The 14048-nt window shown below is 44.6% G+C and overlaps 1 protein-coding gene across 5 annotated transcripts in view; it reads right to left on the reverse strand.

Annotated features, from left to right (window-relative positions):
• Positions 1-14048, reverse strand: part of LOC112253503 (PHD finger protein 21A-like) — a 102596-nt gene that overhangs the window by 2490 nt on the left and 86058 nt on the right. For all 5 annotated transcript variants that reach the window (XM_042323389.1, XM_042323388.1, XM_042323387.1 and 2 more), the window contains 7 exons: positions 10160-10211; positions 9970-10049; positions 9599-9659; positions 2090-2262; positions 1259-1414; positions 775-850; positions 502-605 (listed from right to left, as the gene is read on the reverse strand). In XM_042323389.1, coding sequence (XP_042179323.1) covers positions 502-605; positions 775-850; positions 1259-1414; positions 2090-2262; positions 9599-9659; positions 9970-10049; positions 10160-10211 — 702 coding nt within the window. The remainder of the gene's footprint in view (positions 1-501; positions 606-774; positions 851-1258; positions 1415-2089; positions 2263-9598; positions 9660-9969; positions 10050-10159; positions 10212-14048) is intronic.

Raw genomic sequence — 14048 nt, forward strand, 5'->3', positions numbered from 1 at the left:
CTCTCTAATTATAGCACTACCAGTGATGTTTTTATAAATGAGCTAAAGTATTAGCATAACAAGGTAACCGCAAACTAAGACTTTATCCGATTAGCAAGCATTTTGCTATGTAACTAGCTTTGTTATCAGTGTGCAAATGTATCTTTGGATGTGTTTCTATTATTATTTTTAACATTTATTTAGCCTTTATTTAACTAGGCAAGTCAGTTAAGAACAAATTATTTTTTACAATGACGGTCTACACCGGCCAAACCCAGACGACGCTGGGCCAATTGTGTGCCGCCCTATGGGACTCCCAATCACGGCCGGTTGTGATAAAAGCCTGGATATAACATGACATAAGCTAAGAGAGCATCAAAGCCTGGTAAGCAATAGGGGTAGTTGCGTAAATTACCTAAGCCACACTATTATTCAAGATCTCAAATACTTCCATCTATTTCAGTACATCCATCTGAAAACAACTCGCTTATGAAGGTGGTTTGCGGTTACTATGGAGCTTACCGTTATGGAGTTACTGATTTGGTTGACCCCTTGTTCCAACTGTTCTCGCTCCAGTTTCAGCTCAGCACTCCATTTCATTAGTTTTTGTTTCTCCTCTTCTTTAGCTTTTAGGAAACAGAAACAACACACAGACAACGGTGAGACTTTAAAAAAAATCTGGTTGTTTGAGATTCCAGTGAAGGAACTCTCATCTACCACTGCTTCAGCTGACTGAAACGGAGCCACACATTTGATCTTTGTCAAGGCACAAGGTCTTTAGTGTGCTATTCCTACCTTCTTTATAGGCGATATAGGAATGAACAATAGCCAATGTTCCTGGCCATTGAATTGAATCTTCTTTTTTCAAAATCTGGAGAGAAGAGCACAGCTTTGTTGTATTGTGATTGCAAAGTCACGACATTACCCAGACGTGGAAGAGAACAATGCTGTGGTCATCCTTTGGAGATGTCACAAAGAACAAACAAAATGAATCAGATGGGAGTGTAAGATGCCATCCTCCACTAACAAAATGAATGGGAAATAATTACTTAAAACAATACTGAATCATGTTGAAGCTTTCAAAGGAAGGAACAGTCATATCGTCGTAATGTTTTCGCCTAGAAATAAGGATTAGCTGATGAAAGCCTGAGGGGAAAACTATGTCTCTGCCAATGTCAATAGATTATCCACTTTGAAAGAGTAGCCAAATTCTCAGATCTATACTGCCGAACCACTGGACTGCTGGGCCAAGCCCCTCGATTGTGGGTGCTGCGTTTACCTGCTCTTGACATTTGGGACAGATCCACATGCCTTTAGGAATGGTTTTCAGGGGTGGGTCCAGGCAGTCCAGGTGATAGACACGTGAGCATGTGTCACACATGAGCAACTGGCCACTGCGTCTGCACACAGTGCAGAAATCCTCATGGATGTCTCCCTGTCAGGATGAATTGCACCAATCAGTTTCTCTGCCCGTCTAGGCCTGACCAATCACGTGTGCAGAGGCAGGGCAGAGGGGCCGTGTGTTGATTTGAGGATCATCCAATCATATTACCGTTTCTGTGTTGTTTTAACAGGTAACACTTAAATAAATAATGTGTGTAATTCCAACACTGAAATGGAAAAGCTCATTCTAAAAGCCATTGTGAATACCATTCTGCATTTCCTATTTGAAAAATATAGTTTAAAGTATGTAATAAACAACTTTAATACTGCAGTATGTTTTTAATGGCATTTAAAAGATCTAATCTAACTGATCCTACTTAAAAATAATATAGGTAAAGTAACAATTTCACTCAGGCTGTATCACTTGTTCCTTTTTGAGAGTAGGGGGAGTACTGAATTTGAGGCGAGGAGTACTGTTCACTTTGTAAGATTGCATCAAAAATGAAGGTTCAGACAGTAGGGAGTAAATCAATAAAAACATGTCTGTACTTGTCTAGGTCTTTAGACGTGAGGTACTGGGACATTTCAACTCCACTAAAGTATTTGTAACAGCCTGTGGACAATACCACCAATATAAAAAGGGAGGGGCAAGAGTAGGTGAAGTCAGTATGTTAGGATAGAGCCCCAGAAAGTCCAGGCTGCTGTGCTCTCTCCAGCTGCTACTTACATCCCCAGAGCTGGGGCTGGGCAGGGGGAGAGTGTGGTGGGGATGGACATGGAAGGGGAAGCTCCCCCCTGTGTTGGGCCACTCGGGTGCCGGGGAGGCAGTGAGACAGCTGGAGGGGGAGGTCGGGGTGTGGCTGCCCAGCTTCGGATCGCTGCTGTATTTGGGAGGGCGACCTGGGTGAAATGAGACAGACGAAAAACAAAAAGTGGGGAGGAAACAAACAAATAAACCGTCTGTCCGACATACCTTTGACAGGGGGTCCTCGTTGGCTTATGTGAAAAGGGGAGGGTGTTGAGTTGAGGGTGGAAGAGTAGGAGAAGCACAGAGAGCGGAGTTAGTGCACTAAAATGTACTACAAGCTCTACGCAGACGAAAGATTGAGTGTTGCCATGTCCTTTTTCGTCACAAAAGGGGCGGCTCCTTGTAATATGCTCCGGCATTCAACATTATATTTTACTACATGGAAATTGAGACACGCCATATCATTCCTTCCACAGTCGTAGGGGGCAGTGTTCTCGCTTGGTTCCTTGATCTTATCTATAGGCTATTCATCAAAGTAGACTATTTTTCATTAATAACCAAATATAATTTCAGCGACTGTTCAAACAGTAAACAAAAAAATAATACACTCAAAAAGGTATTTTGTTTAGAAGCAATAACTAGTGATTACAGGCTATTGGGAAATAACTAGTGATTACAGCCCCGTTGATGAGAATGAGGGCATGATCATTCCTCCTTTTCCTGTAGTCCACAATCATCTCCTTAGTCTTGGTTACATTGAGGGATAGGTTGTTCTTCTGGCACAACCCGGCCAGGTCTCTGACCTCCTCCCTATAGGCTGGCCCTGAGGGGCCCACGTGTTGAGGATCAGCGTGGCAGATGTGTTGCCACCTACCCTCACCACCTGGGGGCGGCCCGTCAGGAAGTCCAGGATCCAGTTGCAGAGGGAGGTGTTTAGTAACAGGATCCTTAGCTTAGTGATGAGCTTTGAGGGTACTATGGTGTTGAACGCTGAGTTGTAGTCAATGAATAGAATTCTCACATAGGTGTTCCTTTTGTCCAGGTGGGAAAGGGCAGTGTGGAGTGCAATAGAGATTGCATCATCTGTGGATCTGTTTGGGTGGTATGCAAATTGAAGTGGGTCTAGGTTTTCTGGGATAATGGTGTTGATGTGAGCCATTACCAGCCTTTCAAGGCACTTCATGGCTATGGACGTGAGTGCTACGTCATTTAGGCAGGTTGTCTTTGTGTTCTTGGGCACAGCGACTATGGTGGTTTGCTTGAAACGTGTTGATATTACAGACTCATTCAGGGACAAGTTGAAAATGTCAGTGAAGACACCTGCCAGTTGGTCAGCACATGCCCTGAGCACAAGACTTGGTAATCCGCCTGGCCCCGCGGCCTTGTGAATGTTGACCTGTTTAAAGGTCTTACTCATGTCGGCTACGGAGAGTGTGATCACACAGTCGTCCGCAACAGCTGATTCTGTCATGCATGCCTCAGTGTTGCTTGCCTCGAAGAGAGCATAAAAGTGATTTAGCTGGTCTGGTAGGCTCGTGTTACTGGGCAGCTCACGGCTGTGCTTCCCTTTGTAGTCTGTAATAGTTTGCAAGCCCTGCCACATAAGACGAGCATTGGAGCCGGTGTAGTACGATTCAATCTTAGCCCTGTATTGGAGCTTTGCCTGTTTGATGGTTCGTCAGAGGGCATAGCAGGATTTCTTATAAGCTTCTGGGTTAGAGTCCCGCACCTTGAAAGCAGCAGCTCCATGGCTTCTGGTTGGGGTATGTACGCACAATCACTTTGGGGATGACGTCCTCGATGCACTTATTGATAAAGCCAGTGAAGAATCCCGGAACATATTCCAGTCTGTGATAGCAAAACAGTCCTGTAGTTTAGCATCGGCATCATTTGACCACTTTTTTATAGACCGAGTCACTGGTGCTTCTTGCTTTAATGTTTGCTTGTAAGCAGGAATCAGGAGAATAGAATTGTGGTCAGATTTACCAAATGGAGGGTGAGGAAGAGCTTTGTATGCATCTCTGTGTGTGGAGTATAGGAGATCTAGATTTCTTTCCCCTATGTTGATAGAAATGAGGTAAAATGGATTTAAGTTTCCCTGCATTAAAGTTCCCGGACACTAGGAGCGCCGCCTCTGGGTGAGTGGTTTCCTGTTTGCTTATTACCTTATACAGCTGACTGAGTGTGGTCTTAGTGCCAGTGTCCATCTGCGATGGTAAATAAACAGCTACGAAAAGTATAGATGAAAACTCTCTTTGCAAATAGTGTGGTCTACAGTTTATCGTAAGAAACTCTACTTCAGGCGAGCAAAATCTAGACACTTCCTTAGATTTTGTGCACCAGCTGTTGTTTACAAATATGCACGGACCATATGCCCCTCCCTCGTCTTACCGGAGTGTGCTGTTCTATCTAGCCGGTGCAGCGTATATCCTTCTAGCTGAATGTCCATGTCATCATTCAGCCACGATTCCATGAGACATAAGATGCTACAGTTTTTGATGTCCCGTTGGTAGGATATTCGTGATCGTACCTCGTCTAATTAATTTTCCAATGATTGTACTTTGGCGAGTAATATTGACGGTAACGGAAGCTTTCCCACTCGCCTTCTCCGGATCCTTACAAGGCACCCCACTCTGTTTCCTCTGTACCTGCGTCTCTCTTTCCAATAACGGGGATGTCGGCCTTGTTGGGTGTTCGCAGTATATCCTGTGCTTCCTGCTTGTTGAAGAAAAAATCTAATCCGAGGAGTGATCGCTGTCCTAATATCCAGAAATTATTTTTTTGCCGTAAGATATGGTGGCAGAAACATTATGTACAAAATAAGTTACAAATAAAGCAAAAAAAAGCTGGGCAATTCCAGTCTGAGTGCCTGATTAGTGTCACAGTTTTACCCCAGTTCCAGCTAACACACCCGACTCCAATAATTACCTAATCATGATCTTCAGTAGTTTAGAATTCAATTTGATTAATCAGCTGTGTTTGCTAGGGATGGAGAAAAAGTGACACCAATCAGGCCCTCAAGGACTGGAGTTGCCCACCCATGGTCTAGAATTAAAAATACAAATTATAGTATCGCCTTTAAGTGTGGACTGTATTATTATACCAGTCCACCTTAACTTCTTGCGGATTATTTCGACACCTTCCGGTGAAATTGCAGAGCGCCAAATTCAAATAAATTCAAATAAATTACTATAAATATTAAACTTTCATGAAATCACAAGTGCAATACATCAAAATAAAGCTTAACTTGTTGTTAACCTGTTGAGTGTAGCGGGCAGTATTTTGATGTTTGGATGAAAAACGTACCCAAATGAAACTGCCTATTTCTCAGGCCCAGAAGCTAGAATATGCATAGAAAACACTCTAAAGTTTCCAAAACTGTCAAAATATTGTCTTTGAGTATAACAGAACTGATATTGCAGGCGAAAACCTGAGGAAAATCCAACCCGGAAGTGCCTCTTATTTTGAAAACTCCCTGTTCCATTGCATGCCTTCCCTCCATTTAAAGGGATATCAACCAGATTCCTTTCCCTATGGCTTCCACATGGTGTGAACAGTCTTTAGATATAGTTTCAGACTTTTATTCTGAAAAATTAGCGCGAACGATCACATCGCGTCAGTGGATGGCTTGGTGTCACCAGAGTTTTGCATGCGCAACAGCTTGGAGCAGACATTTTCTCTCTCGCTCCTATTGAAAAAGCTACGGTCCGGTTGAAATATTATCGTAAAAACAACCTGAGGCTTGATTATAAAAAGGACCATGCCCCAGGACTACCTGACATGATGACTCCTTGCTGTCCCCAGTCCACCTGGCCATGCTGCTGCTCCAGTTTCAACTGTTCTGCCTTATTATTATTTGACCATGCTGGTCATTTATGAACATTTGAACATCTTGGCCATGTTCTGTTATAATCTCCACCCGGCACAGCCAGAAGAGGACTGGCCACCCCACAGCCTGGTTCCTCTCTAGGTTTCTTCCTAGGTTTTGGCCTTTCTAGGGAGTTTTTCCTAGCCACCGTGCTTCTACACCTGCATTGCTTGCTGTTTGGGGTTTTAGGCTGGGTTTCTGTACAGCACTTTGAGATATCAGCTGATGTACGAAGGGCTATAGAAATACATTTGATTTGATAGTGGAATTTGAGGCTTGTCTTCAAAATAAAAGTACCTCTTTGAAAGTGATGCAGAAGGTTAAAATTGGTGGAATCATGCCATATTTAGACTAGATAATGTTAAGCAAGGTCGGAATGTGAAGCAATGAAATTGGGTATCAGTCTACTCGGTGACACCCACAGAACACAACTGTGAAGAGTTTACGCAAATATTAGCGTTGTAGCTCTTATCGCAGGACTGTGACTCTGTGAAATCACCTCCCCAGTCAGCCTATTGTGTGTATTGACATTCATATTAAACTGTACAGCTTTAGCTAAGGATTGGGGATCAATGAAATATATCAGTCTACTCAATACCCAAGATAGTTTTTCCCAACGTCCTCCTCAGAGTTATCAGACTCCAAAACATCCTCTGGAATAATGTTCAATACACATAGGTTGACAATAAATGTTGCTCAATTCACAGTTGTTTCAGAGCCCATTAAAAAGAGCTACGTGGAGCTAAAAAGAGCTAATGTTCTCTGGGTGTCACTGAGAAGACTGATACCCCATGTCATTGATCCACAATCCATAGGTAAGGCTGTACAGTGAAAGAAGTATGACGCCAACGCAATTCTAAAGTATAATAAATCCAGTGTGATTTCAACAGATTTTTGGCATATTAACTGTCTTTTGTTGATTTCATAGAAACAACATTCCAACCTCGTTTAGAATGATCTATTTAATAATGGCATAATTCTACTATTTGTATTTATTTGCATCACTGTCCATTATATACTTTTATTTTGAAGGCTAACCGCAAATCCTTATTGTGGCTAGCTTCACAAAGATGGGTCCAACCACCATTAATAATCAAATAAAAACTATCTTATAAATTAGGGTCATTTTAGATGATGACACCGAGCTATAAAGTTTGTTAGCTCACTATACCTACTGAAACAGATTGTCGTTTTGCTATGTTTTTCGGGAAGAACATTGTTTGCATCCATGAGCTAGCTAGCTTTTTTTTTATGACCAGCACTGTAGGTGTGCGAGACAACTTTCCCAGCATCGTAGCATACGTATCTATAAATCGTTGTGGCATATGAAATACAAGTGATAGTGTAATCAATGTGTAACAACTATGTTAAAAAAAATTATGAACTCGTTAAATTATGTGACAGTCATATTCAGGTCCTGATTGGTCAACAAGCTTATTTGACATGCAAAGACCCAAACAGTGTTACCTAGAAATCCCGGTTCAGAATGAAACGACTGAACAAATGAACAACGAAACAGCATAGCAAGTAAATTAAAGAAATAGATTTTGATTATGTTTTCCTGGTAATGGGGACATATGTAAATGCCAACAAAATAACTTTTTGGTCAGTGGTGTGTGTGTGTGTAACCTCAGGAGTCCCACTCGGGATAAAGAAAAAGTGGCCTTTATAATCAAGTCTTCGAGGTCAGAATAGAAGTCTCTCAGTAAGTGCAGGGGGACACACATAACTAGCTAAGGTCTCTGCACAGCTATTTCCAGGTCTCTCCAGAGATTTCCGGGCTCTGGCTGGGCAATTCCAGGACATTAAGAGACTTGTCCCGAAGCCACTCCTGAGTTGTCTTGGCTGTGTGCTTAGGCCCGTTGTCCTGTTGAAAGGTGAACCTTCACCCCAGTCTGAGGCCCTTAGCGCTCTGGAGCAGGTTTTCTTCAAGGATCTCTGTACTTTTCATCTTTCCCTCGATCCTTACTAGTCTCCCAGTCCCTGCCGCTGAAAAACATGCCCACAGCATGATGCTGCCACCACCATGCTTCACCGTAGGGATGGTGCCAGGTTTCCTCCAGATGTGACACTTGGCATTCCAGGCTAAAGAGTTTAATCTTGGTTTCATCAGATGAGAGAATCTTGTTTCTCATGGTCTGAGAGTCACTTAAGTGCCTTTTGGCAACTTCAAGCAGGCTGTCATGTGCCTTTTACTGAGGAGGGGCTTCCGCCTGGCCACTCTATCATAAAGGCCTCCCTGACCAAGGCCCTTCTCCCCCAATTGCTCAGTTTGGCCAGACAGCCAGCTTCCATTTAAGAATGATGGAGGCCACTGTGTTCTTGGGGACATTCAATGCTGCAGCAATTTATTGGTACCCTTTCCCAGATATGTGCATCGACACAATCCTGTCTCAGAGGCCTACGGGCAATTTCTATGGACAACCTCATTACTTGGTTTTTGCTCTGACATGCACTGTCAACTGTGGGACCTTACTTAGATCATGTCCAATCAACAGAATTTACCACAGATCAATGGAAACAGGATGCACCTGAACTCAATTTCGAGTCTCATAGCAAAGGGTCTGAATACTTATGTAAATAAGGTATTTCTGTTTTTTAAATTTTTGAAACATTTCTAAAAATCTGTTTTCGTTTTGTCATTATGGGGTATTGTGTGCAGATCGCAGGAGACATATTTTTTATTTAATACATTTTAGAATGTTTCGCTCAAAGTAAAGTTGTTGGCCACTGCTGAGAATTGCAATTCTACAAGTAGAAAAGGCATGTTCGTAGATAACAGGACGGCACGCAGCTCGTACCAGTTTTGTTCTAGCAAGAGAAGGAATGGCCTCTCACTGTGATACGTACCTATTGGCAGTCTATCGACAGTGAGATTCTTGTGTGTTTCATGCTTAAGTGTCCCTGCACAGGATTCAGCCAGTAAGCAAAGAGGTATCAGCAGAAAAGTTGTGTGGTGTGTGAGAGAGAAACTCACAGCATTTCGTACCATTTACATTGAATAGATTAGAACATACAAGCATCAAATATAGGCCAGCTCAGGAATCTATATTAACATGTACAGGGAACTGCCAAAATAAAGGAAACACTTGAGTAAATGAGGGATACAAAGTAAGCAGATGCTTCCACACAGGTGTGGTTCCTGAGTTAATGAAGCAATTAACATACCACCATGCTTAGGGTCAAGTATAAAAATGTTGGGCAGGCTCACTTGCCCATTACTTTGGCTACCATGGCTAGAAGAAGAGATTTCAGTGACATTGAAAGAGAGTTGATTGTTGGGGCACGTTTGGCAGGAGCTTCAGTGATGAAGACTGCTCAACTTGCTGTGTTTCAAGAGGAACAGTGGTACTGATTGAACCCAATTGAACCCAATTTTCCACTACCAGCAACAAAACAACAAACTATGGAAGAACTGTGGAAGAATGATGTTGCATCCCACCAACAGAGCTCCAGACACTTGTAGAATCTATATGCCAATGTGCTTTGAAGCTGTTCTGGCAGCTCGTGGTGGCCCTATTGAGACACGTTATGTTGGTGATTCCATTATTTTGTCAGTGACCTGTATATGTCCTGGGCATTGGAGAAGGTGTATGTGCAGTTGTTGAGTGGATACTGACCTCTTTTCCTGGTGCCCTGGTGGAGCGGAGTGTTTAGGTAGGTCACTGCACTCTTCTTCCTCTGCACAGCGTGGATAGGAACACGTATGTGGGAGAAGAAATACAGCTGTGATTTGACTGCAAGTTTATCATGTCACTCACTCAAAAATAAAACCTATTTGCTATTCATATGCTACACAGGGCCAGATCCTACCTTCATTAATTCAGATATGCACATTGAAAACAGTGCATATTATGCTCACATTTTAAAAAGCATGTGCACTGGCATCCAATTGAATAAGAAACACATTGTGTATCGGCTGTTGTAATAATGTGTGGTTACACTATCAAAAATGTTTGATAAGTAGAAGAACAGCAGTATAAGTCCATACCTCAGGCTCAAACACAGCTCCACTGTACACCGGATTGGCCGTTGTTCTTCGCTTACGCTCCCGCCTCCTCCTCTGAATTTCTATAACCACAGAGTAGTATATTAATACAGGCATTGCAGTATACACTCCTAGGGAATGCGGGTGAATGTAGGAACTGGAATTTACTTCAGGCGAAACTGGCTGTGCTTACCTTCCGAACGGTCATGGGTAACAAGTCCGAGGGACACCATGAAGGCAAGTTTCTGGGGGGAAACAATAAAAGAGTATTAGGACAACCCCCTCCATAAATTGTGCCTTCTGTGAGGAGAATTCCTAACATGAACATATACACTATATATAAAAAAGTATGTGGACATCCCTTCAAATTAGTGGATTCGGCTATTTCAGCCACACCCTTGCTGACAAGATAATAAAAAAATTAAGCACACAGCCATGCAATCTTCATAGGATTGCCTTACTGAAGAGTACAATGACTTTCAAAGTGTAACTGTCATAGGATGCCACCTCTCTAGTTCGTCAAATTTCTGCCCTGCTAGAGCTGCCCCGGTCAACTGTAAGTGCTGTTATTGTGAAGTGGAAATGTCTATGAGCAACAACGGCTTAGCAACGAAATGGTAGGCCACACAAAGTCACAGAACTGGACCGCCAAGTGCTGAAGCGTGTAAAAAATATAGTCTGTCCTCGGTTGCAACACCCACTACCGAGTTCCAAACTGCCAATGGAAGCAATGCCAGCACAATAACGTTGGGAGCTTCATGAAATGGGTTTCAATGGCTGAGCAGCCACACGCAAGCCTAAGATCACCATGCACAATGCCAAGCATTGGCTGGAGTGGTGTAAAGCTTGGCGCCATTGGACTCTAGAGCAGTAGAAACGCGTTCTCTGGAGTGACGAATCACGCTTCACCATCTGGCAGTCCGACGGACGAATCTGGCTTTGGTGGATGCCAGGAGAAAGCTACTAATCACCTAACATCAGTACCCTACCTCACTAATGCTCTCGTGGCGGGGCCACAGTGTCTCCTGACCCCTCCTGTCTCAACCTCCAGTATTTATGCTGCAGTAGTTTATGTGTCGGGGGGCTAGGGTCAGTCTGTTATATCTGGAGTATTTCTCCTGTCTTATCCAGTGTCCTGTGTGAATTTAAGTATGCTCTCTCTAATTCACTCTTTCTTTCTCTCGCTCTCTCTCTCTCTCTCTCTCAGAGGACCTGAGCCCTGGGACCATGCCTCAGGACTACCTAGCATGATGACTCCTTGTTGTCCCCACTCAACCTGGCTGTGCTGCTGCTCCAGATTCAACTGTTCTGCCTGCGGCTATGGAACCCTGACCTGTACACTGTGATTACTATTATTTGACCATGCTGGTCATTTATGAACATTTGAACATCTTGGCCATGTTCTGTTATAATCTCCACCCGGCACAGCCAGAAGAGGACTGGCCACCCCTCACAGCCTGATTCCCCTCTAGGTTTCTTCCTAGGTTTTTGCCTTTCTAGGGAGTTTTTCCTAGCCACCGTGCTTCTACACCTGTTTGGGGTTTTAGGCTGGGTTTCTGTACAGCACTTTGATATATCAGCTGATGTAAGAAGGGCTATATAAATAAATACATTTGAATTTGGCTGAATGGAAGCAAGTCCCCGCAGCAATGTTCCAACATCTAGTGGAAAGCCTTCCCAGAAGAGTAGATGCTGTTATAGCATCAAAGGGGGGACCAACTCCATATTAATGCCCATGATTTTGGAATGAGATGTTCGATGAGTAGATATCTATAACAGTGGCAAGAAAAAGTATGTGAACCCTTTGGAATTACCTGGATTTCTGCATGAATTGGCCATCAAATTTGGTCTGATCTTAATCTAAGTCACAACAATAGACAAACATAGTGTGGTTAAACTAATAACAGACACATTCTTGTATTTTTCTTGTCTATATTGAATACATTATTTAAACATTCACAGTGTAGGTTGGAAAATATATGTAGTTTGGAAAATGTAACCCCTCGGCTAATCTCACGCTCGTCCTAATGACTGGACCAGGGCGCAGCGTGCGTAGAGTTCCACATATTTTTAATAAATAGAAACTCAATAAACAAAACAATAAAGCACAAATGGAAGGTGAAGCTACTGGTGTGCACACAGGCAACTAACTGTAGATAAGATCCCACAAATCACAAATGAGGAAATGGCTACCTAAATATGATCCCCAATCAGAGACAACGATAAACAGCTGTCTCTGATTGGGAACCATACCAGGCCAACATAAACCATTAATCACCTAGATGACCCACCCTAGTCACTATCACGCCCCAACCAACATAGAGATTAAACAGCTCTCTATGGTTAGGGCGTGACAGTACCACCCCCCAAAGGTGCGGACTTCGACCGCAAAACCTGACTCAATAGGGGCGGGCCCGGGTGGGCATCTACAAAGGATGACACAGGGCGTCAGGGGTGGCTCCGGTGCGGGGCAAAGTAACCACTCCGCTCGCAGATACATCATTCTCCATGGCGGCTCTGGTGCGGGGATCTTCGCCGGAAGCTCCGGACCGTGGGTCGTTGCTGGAGACACCGGACCGTGTGTCGGCACCGGACTGTAGATCATTGCCGGAGGAACAGGACCGTAGATCGTCGCAGGAGACTCTGGACTGCTGACCGTCTCAGGAGGTTCCAGACCGTAGACCGTCTCAGGAAGTTCTGCACTGTAGAATGTCTCAGGAGGTTCCGGACTGTGGACTGTCGTTGGAGGTTCTGGACTGGGAACTGTCGCCGGAAGCTCTGGACTGGGAACTATCGCCGGAAGCTCTGGACTGGGAACTGTCGCCGGAAGCTCTGGACTGGGAACTGTCGCCGGAAGCTCTGGACTGGGAACTGTCGCCGGAAGCTCTGGACTGGGAACTGTCGCAGGAAGCTCTGGACTGGGAACTGTCGCAGGAAGCTCTGGACTGGGAACTGTCGCAAGAAGCTCTGGACTGTGGAGGCGCACTGGAGGCCTGATGCCGGTACAGGTGGCACCGGGCTGATGACACGCACCTCAGGGCGAGTGCGGGGAGCAGGAACAGGACGGACTTGACTGGGAAAGCGCACTTGAGGGAGAGTGCGAGGAGCAGGCACAGGACAAACTGGGCTGTGGAGGCGCACTGGAGGTCTGGAGCGTAGAGCTGGCACAACGTGTCCTGGACAGATAACAACCATCGCACGGCAAGTGAGGGGAGCTAGCACATGATGCACGTAGAACCGGCGCAGGATGTACTGGACCCTGGGGGCGCACTGGAGACCAGGAGCGCTGAGCCGGCACAACCCGCCCTGGACAGATACCCACTTTAGCACAACAAGTGCGAGGAGCTGACACAGGACGTACTGGGCTGTGAAAGCGCACTGGAAACCTGGTGCGTATAGCCGGCATCAATTGTACCGGAACTTTAACACACTTCTCAGGACAAGTGCGAGGAACTGTCACAGATGGCATCGGACAGCTATCACGCTCCTCAGGGCGAATGCCGTGCATACCACGCCAAACCAACAGCTCTCTCTCTCTTCACTCTCCTCCAATTTGTCCAACAACTTCTCGAAGGTCACTAACTCTCCCCTTTGTTCACTCTCCTCCAATTTGTCCAATAACTCCTCGACAGTCTCTGACTCACCCCTCAACTTTGCCGACTGCTCCATGTGCCCCCCAAAAAAATATTGGGGTTTCTGTGGCCTACCTCCCCGACTTCGTCCCTGTCCCTCTTTCGCTGCTTCCGCCTGCCTCCATGGCGGGCTCTTCTCTCCTGCTATTATGTCATCCCAAGTCCAGGATGTTCTCTCCCTAATCCCCTCCAGAGACCAGGATGCCATTATCTCCCAGGCAAGCTGCATGGTCCGTTGTTGGTGGGATCTTCTGTTACGCTCATCGTAATGATTGGACCAAGAGTATATATTAACTGAAACTTACCAAACTTACCAAACAAAACAAACAAGTACAAACAAAATGTGAAGCTACTGGTGTGCACACAGGCAACTAACTGTAGACAAGATCCCACAAACACAATGGGTAAAATGGCTACCTAAATATGATCCCCAATCAGAGACAACGATAA

Source organism: Oncorhynchus tshawytscha, linkage group LG06 (assembly GCF_018296145.1).
Source record: "Oncorhynchus tshawytscha isolate Ot180627B linkage group LG06, Otsh_v2.0, whole genome shotgun sequence".
NCBI lineage: Eukaryota > Metazoa > Chordata > Actinopteri > Salmoniformes > Salmonidae > Oncorhynchus > Oncorhynchus tshawytscha.